Consider the following 15,765-nt stretch of genomic DNA (forward strand, 5'->3'; position numbering starts at 1 on the left):
TTTGATGTTAGGTGCTAGTATGAACTACTTCAGGATAATAAAATGATTAAAACATTTCAAATAACTTCTTCAGAAATTGTAAGCCGGTGTGGACATATCATGGTTGTGACGCATGACTTTCAAGATTTGGAATGAAAAATATTCTAAAACTTCTTGCCTGATTTTATTACATTTTAATGGATTGTCTGAAGGTGTCCCACCACTTAGAAACCTTATAAAACATGAATGTGTTGTAGAAAAACAGTTTTTATTGATATGAGAGATTATTTAGAACATTTTTAATAAGTTTTATTCCATATGAAAGATTGAAACCTTCTCTGTGGACACACTGTTTTGGATGTTGTGAGAAGATAACAAGTGTCATGCATTTGACATAATAATGATAAAAGCATTATATTTTTAATCCCCTATAACATCTGCAATTTTAAATATTTTTATTTCTAAACATAACATCAGTTACTATTGCAAGACGGTCTTTTGTCCCGCTATTCAAGAATCACTGCTATATTGATGAAATGCGATAATGCTAGAAGACATGAGGTAGTAACAGACCTCCTGTTAAAAAGGATTCATTCGTCACCTCTAGTGCACTTTCCTTCACTTATGTTGGGTGTCCAGGCCTGTGGTGCTTTGCGTTGTGGCTGTAAGAAGATTATTTTTGAGGGTTCCTCAGGGTTACAACTAGCTGTCAGTGCAGCTTCTGGTGTGGACAGTATACAGGTGAAACTCGAAAAATTTGAATATCGTGCAAAAGTTCATTTATTTCAGTAATTGAAACTAATATATTATATAGACTCATTACATTCAAAGTGAGATATTTCAAGCCGTTATTTGTTATAATTGTGATTATTATGGCTTACAGCTTATGAAAACCCCAAATTCAAAATCTCAGAAAATTAGAATATTACATAAAATCAATAAAAAAAGGTTTTTAAATACAGAAATGTCGGCCCTCTAGAAAGTATAATCATGCATATGTACTAAGTACTTGGTTTGGGCCCCTTTTGCATGAATTCTTGCCTCAATGCGGCGTGGCATGGATGCTATCAGCACTGCTGAGGTGTTATGGAAGCCAAGGTTGCTTTGATAGAGGCCTTCAGCTCGTCTGTATTGTTGGGTCTGGTGCCTCGACAATACTCCATAGTTTCTCTATTGGGTTCAGGTCAGGAGAGTTGTCTGACCAATCAACACAGTAATACCATGGTCAGTCAACCAGTTACTTGTGGTTTTGGCACTGTGGACAGGTGTAAATTCTTGCTGGAAAAAGTAATTCAGCATCTCCATAAAGCTTGTCAACAGACAGGAGCATCAAGTGCTCTAAAATCTCCTGGTAGACAGCTGTGGTGACTTTGGACTTGATAACACAGTGGACCAACACCATCAGATGACATGGTGCCTCAAACCATCACTGACTGTTGAAACTTGACAGTGGTCTTCAAGCCCCTTGGATTTTGTGCCCCTCCACTCTTCCTCTAGACTGTGGGACCTTGATTTCCAAATGAAACGCAACATTTAATATGGATCAGTGATGAATTGAGGTATCATGTCATCTGCTGCTGTTGGTCCACTGTGTTATCAAGTCCAAAGTCACCACAGCCATCTACCAGAATATTTTAGAGCACTTCATGCTTCTGTCTGTTGACAAGCTTTATGGTGATGACAATTTCCATTTCCAGCTAGACTTGGCACCTGCCCACAGTACCATGGTATTACTGTGCATGAATGGCCAGACAACTCTCCTGACCTGAACTCCATAGAGAAACTATGGACTATTGTCAAAAGGAAGATGATACACACCAGACCGAACAATACAGACGAGCTGAAGGCCACTATCAAAGCAACCTGGGCTTCCATAACACCTCAGCAGTGCCATGCCACGCCGCATTGAGGCAAGAATTCATGTAAAAGGGGTCCAAACCAAGTACTTAGTACATATGCATGATTATACTTTCTAGAGTATTTAAAAACCTTTTTTTATTGATTTTATGTAATATTCAAATTTTCTGAGATTTTGAATTTGGGGTTTTTATAAACTGTAAGCCATAATAATCACAATTATAACAAATAAAGGCTTCACATATCTCACTTTGCACGTAATGAGTCTGTATAATATATTATTTTCACCTTTAAAGTTGAATTACTGAAATAAATTAACTTTTGCACGATATTCTAATTTTTCGAGTTTCACCTGTATATCAATGGCACAATTTACCCCATGGTATTCTCTCTCGTGGCACAACTTACACCACACCTGGGGCAAGTTGTGCCACAAGGCAACTTTTTTTCCGAAAGCTATATTTCTTCAACAGTTTATTCCAGATCCAAAGTTGTTATTGCCAGGGATGCACAACACCCTGAAATATATGTACATATTTGAGTTGGAGACTTTACTGTCAAGGCCTCACTTTAAAGTCACTTTGAGTAAAAAGTGGCACAACTTAGGCCACTCTCCCCTATGCTATTTTTCTGCAGTAATGATTCTGTGTTCGATTCCTTCTAGGCTGCTGATCAAGAACGGTAAGAGCATAGACGCTGCTTCGCTGTATGATTCGTATCAGGTGGAGTATCTGCCCAATGAAGGTCTCCTCAGCACGGCCAGGCATCTCTTCATTGAGCTGACTACTGACGCTGCAGGCACATCCACTGGCATTGCCATCAGGTACCAAGGTAAACTCCATGCTGGTTTGTTTTTTGGATTGAACTATATTTTTGTTCATGTGAACTACCCCCTAAAGAAAAGAAAAGAAAAACAGTATAAATGAGCCATAATGACAGCGTAAATTATAACATTAGTCCAACTCAGAACGTAAAACAATAACACAATAACAGTATGGGAGAACGAGGTAATGTGAGTCATCGGGTAATGTGAGACACCCACATTGCCACTAGGCAATGTAACAGATTTTTGGTCATATGAGAATTATGTTTTCAAGACCCTCTCATTTCCCCTTGGCCATGAAGGATAAGACCTCATTGTGCTGTTGTAAGCATGTTTTTTTCATAAAAATGTCTTTTTTGCATCTAAGAGTAAATTTTCTTGCTGTCAACTTAATCAACTGTTGTGCCAAAGCCAATTGATTCAGGTAGAAAAACTTATATCATACATGTTGATGAACTACCAACATATGAAACCATGTGATGATGCTAACTGAAGATTAGCCTGAATTGCTGAGAGAGGTAGTTTTTTCTCAAATTGTGGCGGTGGGGTAAAGTGAGACAAATGCTGTGGGGTAAAGTGAGACAGTGTCTGTGCCCTCTTTTATTGAATCCATTATATTTGAGGTAGCAAGGAGACTAGTTTGCATAAGACAAAAGACAATGCGGGCCGGAGGTGGGGGTTGAATGGTTGAAGGGGTGTCAGCAAGGGCATGGTTTGTCAGGTATGTACACTCAACAAAAATATAAACGCAACACTTTTGTTTTTGCTCCCATTTTTCATGAGATGGACAGATACACAATTGTACCATTTCTCAATTGGCATGCTGACCGCAGGAATGTCAACCAGATATGTTGCTCGTGCATTGAATAACATCAATAACATTGTTTCATCGCTACAAAACTGTCAAGCCCATTTGTATGCTGACGACACTGTACTGTATTGCATTTCTGATTCGGTCCATCAATCTGTTCAGAACCTTTCAGAGCTCTTTTAACACCCCGCAGGACTGTCTAGTGGACCTCAGGCTTGTTCTTAATATAGACAAAACAAAATATATGTGTTTCTCCAGAGCAAGAACTATACATTTTAATGATCTTAATATTCATACAAATAATGGATCTCAAATTGAAAGAGTCACTGAATATAAGTATCTCGGCATCTGGATAGATGAAAATGTATCTTTTAAATTTCACATAAAAAATCTTGTCTGTCGTCTGCGACAAAAGATTGGATATTTTTATAGGAACAAAGCCACCTTCCCGTTGTTCTGTAGGAAAAGGATTATTGAGGCAGTTTTATGTCTGTCCTTGATTACGGTGATGTGATTTATAGGCATGCATCTCATTCATGTCTTAAACTCCTAGACTCCGTTTTTCACTCTGCCTTAAGGTTCATTACAGGAGATGCTTATGACACTCACCATTGTCTTTTATATGAAAAGGTTGGGTGGTCTTCTCTTAAAGAGAGACGTGATGCACATTGGCATATTTTTATATATAAAGCCCTGACCGGAAAGCTACCACTCTATTTGACAACAATGCTGCATATTTCAGATGGGCTTTATCATACCCGCTCAACTTAAATGCTCATGTTATATGTTCCATACGCCCGGTCTGACCTTGGTAAAACTGCTTTTAGCCACAGTGCCCCTGACTCCTGGAACAGCCTACAACATCAAATTAAAATAAATACACTCATAACTGTTAACCAATTTAAAGTTATTATTTTGAATCAGCCCCACTCCACTTGTAACTGTTTTAATTAGGCTATTGTTCTGTTTTATTCAATTGATCTGAATGTTTTAATTGTTGTTGTCTCTTTGTAAGCTTGTTGTGTATTCTCATTGTATATTGTGTATCTGTAATTGTCTCGACGTCATTGTAAAAGAGGGTAACCCTCAATTGATCTTTCGAGAATAAATAAAGGAAAATGAAATGAAATGAATGTTAATTTCTCCACCATAAGCCGTCTCCAGCAACTTCGCACAGCCATTGAAGAGGAGTGGACCAACATTCCACAGGCCACAATTGACAATCTGATAAACTCTATGCGAAGAAGATGTGTTGCACTGCATGAGGCAAATGGTGGTCACACCAGATACTGACTGGTTCTGAGTCCCCAGACTCCCAATAAAGCAAAAAAATGCACATTTCAGAGTGGCCTTTTATTGTGGACAGTCTAAGGCACACCTGTGCACTAATCATGATGTCAGATCAGCATCTTGATGTGGCACACCTGTGAGGTGGGATGGATTATCTCAGCAAAGCAGAAGTGCTCACTATCACACATTTAGACAGATCTGTGAACAATGTTTGAGAGAAATGGTAATATTGTGTATCTGGAATGAATTTTAGATCTTTAAGTCCATCTCATGAAAAATGGGAGCAAAAACAAAAGTGTTGCGTTTATATTTTTGTTGAGTGTATGTGGGGGACAGGAGAGTGACCTTTACCATCCAGGACTAAATAATATGTCTTTATCCAATGAATGATCCCAATAAAACAAATGCAGAAAAATATTAATCAAAGACTCAATAGATGGAAAATGACAGCTGGGTCTAGTCCTGTGTTCTGAGTCCCAGGCTGTTCTAGCTGGTTCTGATTGTCCTTTACTCTGATCCTCAGACTCTAGCTGGCTCTAAGGGTCATGTGTTCTGACCCCCAGACTGTGTTTTAATCTAACTGGTTCTATCTGTCATTTGAATGTTAATTATTGAATATGAATTATGTTGTATTGGATCAGAGCTACTTTCAAGTGTTTAGAAAACATTCTCCTTAATTGACCAAACCCCATGATTCTGTTACTAGTACGACATTAGTTCTGAAATATTTGGTTTTCAAGCTAGCTGTCAGAATTCTAACTGTTACAGCATGTGTTGTTATGGTAGTTTCAGAGTGGAAAAAGTAAGTGGATCAGTTTACCCCTTGATTTCTGTGGTCTGTCTCAGTTTACCCCTAACCTGGGGTAAAGTGAGACACAAGACAACTTTTTTTATAACAATTATATTTTCACTGCCCTTGGTCCTGAATAATTTCTGATAATGTCCATTGCTAGGAAACATCCTGAATTAATGGGAAATGTGTACATTTTACTGATAAATCATTTTAGCTTGTGGTGTATTTTTGCGATCATGATACGTGGCTTGTTGTTGCTCAGCGACCCAACTAGGTGAGCTCGGTCCACTTTGATCCCGTGGGGGAAACTGTCAGCTCCCAAGAGTTTAGGTAACAGGTCCAACACAACCGCCTTCTCGGGCAGACCCACAATTTTGATGTTTTGTCTTTGTGATCGCCCTTTGAGGTCACACACTTTGGCTTTCAAGAGTTTGTTCTGTGTAGACAGCTCGCTGCAACTTCTCTCCTATTTGACGAAGCGCCTCTCGTACTGGTCTGGAGTCTCTTCCAGGAAGGTTATGCGGGAAGAGTTTGAGGCCAAACTAGTTTTCACCTCAGCGAGGGATGACTCTAGGTTCTCAAGGCTTATGTTGATAGAGTTTTCCAGTTGTCTAATGGCCTGTATGATAGCAGATGGGGAGTCATCCTCCATCAGTGTTGCAGAGAGGTCATCACTGGCGCTAGCCGAGCCTGGTGAGCTGCTAGCTAGCTCGCTCGACAAAAAGTCACTTTCACTCCAGGAGAGATTGTTCAACGTCGTTGGGCTCTTTTTCTTGCTCTTACCCATCCTTAAGAGCTTTATGCGTTATTTGCCACAGCCAAAAAGCTTGAAAATGAGCGTTTTTTATTTAAATTTAGCGAAGGGGGAGGAGCTGAGTATAGACACAACCTACTCCATGGCCTGCTCACTAGTGTTTCCTTTTTTTCTTTTTTACCGATAAACAAGAAAAGGAGAGCTGGGCTCGGATTTTATTTCTGCATTCCAGCAACAAAAAAAACATAAAACTAAATTACGAGCCGTTTTCTCATTTCTGTCCCAAAAACAAACTACACTATACACGGACCCAGCAAACTCAATCAGAAAGCTTTCTTCATAAAAACATTATCAATTCAATTAATTCAAAGAAAGAATGAACAAAGACCTTCAACAGACTGTAGTGTCAAGGCCAGGACACACCAGCCCGATAATCGCCGTCGTCAAAAAAAAAGACGAATCTGTTTGGTGTGTGCCGTGACGTCGGCCGACGTAGAGGTCGTCGGGCTTGTTTTGAGCCTGTCGGCCGCCGATTGAACATGTTCAATCGGCGGCCGACCGTCTTTCATTTGGAGCAATTTGATTGGAGGAGGGCTAGCGAATCAGTGAAGCCCGGAAGTGAGGCGGGTAGCACAAACAGCTAACAACAGCTAGCCATCGTTTTAATGTGTTTGTTCGTTTCGTTTTGAGAGTACTCACATGCATCAACCCTTGTTGACTGCTCGACACCATGCTCGACACTGTCACACCGCGGTGAGGTTGTCTCGTCTTGGGTTCTTGGTCTCGTTACTTCCTGTTTTATTTTGAAGATCTAACTCTCCTCTCGTTTCAGGTCACTTGCCCTTCCTCATGTGTCACCAGTCTGATTGTCTCACCTGATCCCTAATCGTTTCCACCTGTTCCCCATTTCCCTCATGTGTATTTAGTCAGCGTCTTCCCTTTGTCCTGTGCTGAAGTGTTTCGTTTGTTCATTCTCCTAAGCCCCTGTTGTGTGATTCTGACCTCAATAAAGTGGGTTTGATATCATTCTTCCCTTGCATCTGAGTCCTCTTTTGGTCCTGGCCTGACATTACACTTCAGCCAGTATGGACTCAGCAGGGATAGATCAACTCACTGCTGCCCTGCAAACCCAAGAAGCCCGAATCTCTCGTCAGGAGGAGTTCCAGACCGCCATGGCCTCCCAGATGGGGCTCCTGTCCTCTCAACTCCAGGGCCTGCACGATCATCTAGTGCAGACGAATACAGCACCCGAGCCTCCGGCAGTGGCCGCCACTCCACCAGTAAATCCCGTTCCTACTATGACCATCATGGGAGCTACATGTAAGTTAGCTTCACCTACACGATTCTCTGGTGAACTGGGCTTATGTAAAGCTTTCCTCATAGACTGCTCCATACACTATGAGCTAAATCCCCACGCTTTTCCCACTGACCGATCAAAGATTGCCTTCATGATTTCCCACCTTGCCGGCAGAGCCAAAGCCTGGGCCTCAGCAGAGTGGGCCCAAGATTCTCCTGTTTGCAGATCACTCACCGGATTTGAGACGGCGCTGCGAAAGATCTTCGACCCAGTAACTACCAACCGGGAAAAGGCTCGGGAGCTGAGCGGACTGAAACAGGGTAACAACTCTGTGTGTGACTACGCCATCCAATTTCGCACATTGTCGGCCGAGATTGGCTGGAATGCAACGGCTCTATACGACGTGTTCTTAAAGGGATTGGCGGCTCCTATTCAGGATCTTCTGGTTCCTTTGGACCTTCCCCCGGACCTTGACTCGCTCATCGCCCTCGCGATCCGGACGGATAACCGAGCTCGTCAACTCAGACAGCAGCGCACCTTGAGACCATCGCGCATGCAGACACCTGGCTGGTCGACCACCCGGCAACCTCCACCAGAACAGTCTCCTTATCCTCGCCTAGAAGGAGAGGAAGGAGAGGAAGAGCCTATGCAGCTGGGGAGAGCCAGGCTATCACCGGAGGAGAGACAGAGGCGACTACAGGAGGGTCGCTGTTTTTACTGCGGTGAACCCGGGCATCTCGTCTCCACCTGCCCGGCTAAAAGGACCACGATGGTGAGTGAATTCAAGACTACAGACACCCCCTCACGTATTCTCACCACAGTGCAGGTAACACACCACGCCACCACTGAACTCAAGGCACTTATAGACTCAGGGGCTGATGAAAGCTTGATGGACTGGGAATTAGCTAAAAGACTGGATCTTAACATAGAACTTTTAGCTAGACCCATCAGGGCTAAAGCTCTTAATGGACATGAGTTGTTTACTATCACCCACATCACAACCCCCCTCAAGATGCGCATTAACGATCACCAAGAGAACATTCGTTTTTATGTATTCACTTCCCCATCTCAGACCCTCATATTAGGACAGCCATGGCTCTCACGTCACAATCCCCACATAGATTGGAGAACGGGAAAGATTGTGGGATGGGGAGGGGACTGTGCGCGTGACTGTATGAACATTTCAGTTCGGGGAGGGGGAATCGCAGACATTAATATGGTCTCTGTTAACCCCACCACAGATCCCAACTACCCGGATCTAAGCTCTGTGCCATCCTGCTACCACCACCTCAAAGAGGTTTTTAACAAAGCCAAAGCGCTATCACTTCCTCCTCACCGTTCCTATGACTGTGCCATAGAGTTAATTCCGGGCTCCACCATCCCCAAAGGGCGCTTGTACGCGGTCTCAGGACCCGAGAGGGAAGCTATGCGGGAGTACATCGAGACCTCCCTGAAAGCCGGGCTAATCCGCCACTCATCATCCCCAGCCGGAGCCGGGTTTTTCTTTGTCGGGAAAAAGGATGGTTCACTACGACCCTGCATTGACTACAGCCCACTCAACGACATAACAATTAAGAACCGTTACCCGCTTCCTCTCATGTCATCTGTCTTTGACCAGCTTCAACAGGCCAAAGTATTCACCAAGTTGGATCTTCGCAACGCCTATCACTTGGTGCGGATCAGAGAAGGAGATGAGTGGAAGACCGGTTTCAACACCCCCAGTGGCCACTATGAGTACCGAGTCATGCCATTTGGTCTCACAAACGCTCCTGCAGTATTCCAGGCCATGATAAATGACGTATTGAGAGACTTTCTTGACCACTTCGTGTATGTTTACTTAGACGACATACTTATCTACTCCCCGAACCTGACCAAACACCAAGACCACGTAACCCAGGTGCTAAAAAGACTATTAGACAATCAACTCTATGTCAAGGCTGAAAAGAGTGAATTCCATGCCGATACTGTCTCCTTCCTGGGCTTCATTGTAGCCCCTGGAAGAGTACAGATGGACCCGGCTAAAATTAGCGCTGTGCTCGATTGGCCCACACCTGATAGCCGCAAAAAGGTTCAGCAATTTCTGGGTTTTGCTAACTTTTACAGGCGGTTTATCAGAGGCTTCAGCGCAGTAGCTGCTCCTCTCCATGCTCTTACCTCCACGCAGGTGCGGTTCCACTGGTCTCCAGACGCGGATGCGGCGTTCCGGACCCTCAAGCAACGCTTTACCTCGGCTCCCATTCTCACCATGCCAGATCCTCAACGGCAGTTCGTGGTCGAGGCGGACGCCTCCAACGAAGGGGTCGGGGCAATTCTCTCACAGCGATCAGAGCAGGACGGTAAGATGCATCCTTGTGCTTTTCTGTCACGGCGGCTATCCAAGGCGGAGCGAAACTATGATGTTGGCAACAGGGAGCTGCTGGCGGTCAAACTCGCCTTGGAGGAGTGGAGACACTGGCTCGAGGGGGCTGACCATCCATTCATCGTATGGACTGATCATAAAAATTTGGAGTACATCAAGAAAGCCAAGAGACTCAACTCTCGCCAGGCCAGGTGGGCGCTATTTTTTAACAGATTCTCTTTTTCTCTTTCATACAGGCCGGGGTCCCGAAACGTCAAACCAGACGCACTGTCCCGTCTCTTCGACCCCGAGCCTGCGGACAAGGACCCAGAACCGATCCTCCCACGATCCTGTGTGGTTGGAGCGCTGACCTGGCAGATAGAAAATGAGGTTAAGCAGGCTAATGGTGAGGCTCCGTCACCTAGTGGGTGTCCAGAGAATCGTTTGTTTGTCCCGGTTGAATTGCGCCCACAGGTGATCCACTGGGCCCACACCTCGCTGCTTTCCTGTCATCCGGGTGTTCGTAGAACTATGTTCGCTATCGCCCGGAGGTTCTGGTGGCCCTCCATGGAGCCGGAGGTCCGGGAGTACGTAGGGGCATGTTCGGTCTGCGCTCGCAACAAGACATCCTCCGGGTCACGAATGGGCCTCCTGCAGCCTCTTCCCATTCCCTCCAGACCGTGGTCCGACATCTCGGTGGACTTCGTCACGGGGCTTCCGGTCTCACAAGGTAACACCACTGTCCTCACGGTGGTGGACAGATTTTCCAAAATGACTAGATTCATTGCTTTACCTAAACTGCCCTCCGCCAAAGAAACGGCGGAGATAATGATGAACAATGTTTTCAAGATTCACGGATTTCCCAAGGACATTGTTTCAGACCGGGGCCCCCAGTTCATCTCCCGGTTCTGGAGGGAGTTCTGTCGGCTCATCGGAGCGAAGACCAGCCTGACTTCGGGTTATCACCCGGAGGCCAACGGCCAGACCGAACGCCTAAACCAGCAACTGGAGACCGGCCTCCGGTGTCTGGTCTCTCAGAATCCCTCAACATGGAGCAAACACCTGGTCTGGGTCGAGTATGCCCATAATACACTGCCCACCTCGGCCACAGGTATTTCACCATTCAAGTGTGTGTTTGGTTATCAGCCCCCTGTGTTCGCAGACAACGAGCTGGAGGTGTCTGTACCCTCCGCCCATGCCATGGTTCGCCGCTGCCACCGCATCTGGGCAGCCGCCAAGCAAGTGTTAATTCGCCAAGGGGACCGGGTCAAGAAGACGGCGGACCGCAAGAGACGGCCCGCTCCTGCCTACCAGCCAGGACAGAGAGTGTGGCTCTCCGCCAAGGATCTGCACCTAAAAGTTCCATCCAGAAAGCTGGCGCCGCGGTTCGTGGGTCCGTTTCCTATTACCAAGCTCATCGGTCCTGCAGCAGTTCGCCTTCGCCTGCCCCGATCCCTCCGTGTCCACCCGACCTTCCATGTGAGCCGAGTCAAGCCCGCTAAGGAGAGCCCGATGGTTCCTGCCGCTGCCCCGCCGCCACCCCCAGAAGTAATAGACGGCGGTCCGGTGTACAAGGTTAAGCAGTTACTGGCAGTTCGCAACCGGGGCTGTGGTAAACAGTATCTGGTGGACTGGGTAGGATATGGTCCCGAGGAGAGACAGTGGGTCCCGTCTAGACACATCCTGGACGAGATCCTCATCACAGATTTTCACAGGGACCACCCTGACCAGCCTGGGCCGTCAGGAGTCGGCCCTAGAGGGAGGGGTACTGTCACACCGCGGTGAGGTTGTCTCGTCTTGGGTTCTTGGTCTCGTTACTTCCTGTTTTATTTTGAAGATCTAACTCTCCTCTCGTTTCAGGTCACTTGCCCTTCCTCATGTGTCACCAGTCTGATTGTCTCACCTGATCCCTAATCGTTTCCACCTGTTCCCCATTTCCCTCATGTGTATTTAGTCAGCGTCTTCCCTTTGTCCTGTGCTGAAGTGTTTCGTTTGTTCATTCTCCTAAGCCCCTGTTGTGTGATTCTGACCTCAATAAAGTGGGTTTGATATCATTCTTCCCTTGCATCTGAGTCCTCTTTTGGTCCTGGCCTGACAGACACTCTCTACTAAAAATTGTGCTCTTATGGTCCATAAATATAAATACGTATTTCTATCTATGTTTATGCTCTAGAGAGATGTCCAATCATTTCCGGCTTTCGTATTTTTTCGGGCCACAATACAGATTAGCGCCGCCTGCTGTTGTGGAGACATTACGTCCCGCGCGCGTACGGAAAATAAGCAGTCTTCTCGGTGTGTTCTTTAGCAGCGACGGGAAGCTGGAGCTTCCTGAAACGGCCGACTCCATTTTTTTTGACGACGGCGATTATCGGGCTGGTGTGTCCTGGCCTTAAAAGCTTACTGCAGAGTGAAGAGGCTGGAAAGGCTGACTGTTGAATGCAGGTCAAGAAATCGAGCCAATCAAGTGTGATGTGACTAATGCGTCGTTTCCACCGAGTAGAGCAGGTCGGGTCGTAGTGGCTCAGAGCGGGACAGCTCGCGTTTAAGATCTTGGTGTTGTTTCCACCGCCGACCCTACCCTTACTGGTAGGGCGGGGTTTAGGGTGGACTGCGATAGCCGCCGCCAGAATATGGGTCAAACTATCGGGCTGTGGAACAACTGTGGTCAGGCCAGCGGTCTCTCATTTTTGCTTGGCCAAACCGGCCGCTTCTTTATTTATTCCCCCCGTGTTGTGATCGTATTACGCCGGTAAATGCACAGAGACGGCTCGGTGCAAGCCGACAGAGACAGTGAGCGAACAGCGCTGGCTGCGGCAGCTACGTGACATCGTAGCAGTGGGACACAGTGTTACCAACTGATTAATTTAATGATGAGGAAAAACACCACACAATAAACAGTGCTGCGCTGAAATTTTTCGCAAAAACACAAGGCTCTCTTCACTCTTGCCGAGGTGACTACAGACGGCAGAAATGATTTTTTCGACCAATCAATCGACGGCAGTGCATAGCTCTGCCTTTTCGGCACCCTTTCAGGCGGCTGGTACCCCAACGGAGGAGTACCAAAAAATAGAGGTCTTCTCTCACTCAGGGATTCAGGTTGACAAGGCGTCTCCATTAGCAGAGATTAATCTAACCCAAACTAGTGTTGAAATGCTGATGCCTCCTTGATGGATATATGGCTGTAAAAAAAAATATTATTTCATATAGGGGAGAGTGGCCTAAGTTGTGCATTTTGGAAGTTGTGCATATGGGTTTTGAGCCTTGATTTAAAGGCATACATGTAGGGGAATCACATTTGTCAGGTGGCAGTTGGTTCCACAAGCACAGAGCAACTAGTGCAAAGTACATTTCTGAGAGTTGTGCCAGTGGCATGGCTGTATACGCTGGTCACCAAAAGAAAGTGATTGTCTACAGTAGCTCAAAAGAGAGTGACATCTTAATTCCACTTAACGACACCACTGATGAGAGTTCAGATGGCCAGAAAGATGATGATGGTGACTTTGTCATTGTGAGCTTTGCAGGTAAAACCATTAGATCTGCTAGGCCTTGTTTAAGAAATTTGTCCTTCAATCTTTGTCAACTATTTACTTTATTTACTTTAAATACACCTTAAATAAGTGATTGTGTAATGGATTTGTCTTGCATTACAGTTTATGAGATATATATCAATGGCACAATTCACCCCATGGTATTCTCTCCAACCGCACAACTTACACCACACCGGGGGCAAGTTGTGCATCAAGACAACTTTTTTTCCGAAAGCTATATTTCTTCAACAGTGTATTCCAGATCCAAAGTTTTTATTGCCAGGGATGCAAAACACCCTGAAATATATGTACATATTTGAGTTGGAGACTTTACTGCCAAGGCCTTACTTTAAAGTCACTTTGAGTGAAAAGTTGCACAACTTAGGCCACTCTCCCCTAGGGCTGGGCGATATGGACCAAATCTTATATCACGATATAGGTAATTTTATATCATGATATGGATATATATCACGATATAGTATTTTTCCTTAAAATTCAATGGATTACAATAACCGTACTGAACTTTAATCACATTAGATTATTTTCATCTTTTGCTTGGAACTTAAATTTCCATAAAAAATACCACACCAGTCTGGCTTTAGTCAGTCAGCGCAAAATAAAAATTACAGCATCAACCAAAGAGCCTACATTTTCCAATTGATAGTAGCCTATATCAAAATAATGAAAGACTTGAATTTTCCTGCAGTATTTGCTCATCTTCATTTAAAAAAGCTGTCAAAATTAACTAATGAGCAAATGTCTGGTAATACTTTAACTCCAGCTTCAACACAAATAATATTTTCAAGTTTGACATGTTTTAAAGTTACATAAAACCAGCCTTGCTGGCTGTCTCCAACAATAACAGCACGGGGTGAAGCCCCGAGTAGGCTAAAGATGTCATTATTAGCCAGCTAGCTCAAGAGAGCTAACCCATGTAGTTTGCGGCTTAAAACAAGCCAACTCTGCGTCACGGCAACAGCACGCTGAAGTAACAAGCAAGTTTCCTTTGCCGATGACATTTTTGACCGTTAAAACCAGCTGCTCTGCCACCGTGACACGGAGTTGGTTTGTTAACTGTAAAGTGACGGTGCACCGGAGCTAGACAGCTAGAGCAACAGATGAGGCTTCTTCTGTTGCGGGTAGAGAAGCTGTATTGCAGCCCAGAACTCTGCTGCAGAGCCCCCGTGTGGCGCGGCGGTGTAACTGCAGTGTAACTGTAGGGACTCGGAGGGACAGCTGCCTCCCGCTCCATCTATGCTCCCGCCACATGAACTTTTTTCTCTGCGATATAAACGGTATGGCCAAATCTCTCCCGGTAGACACTTTCATATCGTCCACGATATGATATCGTCATATCGCCCAGCCCTACTCTCCCCTAATATATTTTAAATTATTTTTTAATTATCTTTTCTTTTTTTCCAAGTATATGTATTTACTATTTCTCTTCTACCTCCTTTTTTTGTATCACTGGCTAACAGAACGTACATTAAAAAAAAGTATATATAATAAATATTCAAGTGCGAATTAAAGTCATTTGACTTTTACTGAACACTATTCTGTAGTTTAGCCACTTTTTCCATGCATATCAGTCACCAAAAAATACCACTGCAGATGGTTCTAACATCAGTCAGCTTCACCAAAATCAGTAGGATTCCTCTTTCCAGGACCATTAATGTGGACACATTTGCATGGCAATCTATCCCATGATTGTAGAAATAATTATGTCTGTACCAGAGTGATGGACAGACCAACAATGTCAACTAAACCCTAACTTAGTCCACTGGGAGGAAACCAGGGTGAAGCGGAGGTCAAAGTGTGATAGACTGAGACTGAGGCCATGGAACATACGTCTCTTCAAACATTAATGTCTTCTTAATGGAATTTGTGCGAGAGGGAAAAAAAACAAATTTTGTCAGCACAAAAGCCCTGTTTCTAAACCACCCCTATGATGTGTTTTACACTATGTTTTGAACAACTCTGTTTAAAGGAACAGGGATTTGTGTAATGGCTGGGGTGAGATATCACTTAACTTCTCTTATCTTCTGACACATTTTGTCTCAGCACTCACCATCAAACAGGCGACTCATCTCTGCTCCTCGAGGTACACTTGGAAACACAATCAGTGTAATCTCCTTAGGGCTCCCTTTTAACTGCCACAAATAGGATTAGGTCCAAAGAGTGCCACGGACCTCATTACAGCCCTTAACAGGACATACTGATCAGGTCCCCGCTAAAGGATTTGATGGTCCCATCTATATCCTGAATAACGATCCCCACTCTAGTGAACAGCTTAACT

The 15,765-nt window shown here is 44.7% G+C and overlaps 1 protein-coding gene across 1 annotated transcript in view; it reads left to right on the plus strand.

The window, feature by feature from the left end:
- The window catches only part of sez6b (seizure related 6 homolog b), a gene marked incomplete at both ends in the record, with an annotated part of 230,597 nt that overhangs the window by 152,533 nt on the left and 62,299 nt on the right, over window positions 1-15,765 (plus strand). The window contains one exon of the mRNA XM_080053689.1: window positions 2,501-2,667. Within this exon, the coding sequence (XP_079909815.1) occupies window positions 2,501-2,667 (167 nt within the window). The remainder of the gene's footprint in view (window positions 1-2,500; window positions 2,668-15,765) is intronic.

Source organism: Ammodytes marinus (genome assembly GCF_949987685.1).
Source record: "Ammodytes marinus genome assembly, chromosome: 3".
Taxonomy (NCBI): Eukaryota; Metazoa; Chordata; class Actinopteri; order Uranoscopiformes; family Ammodytidae; genus Ammodytes; species Ammodytes marinus.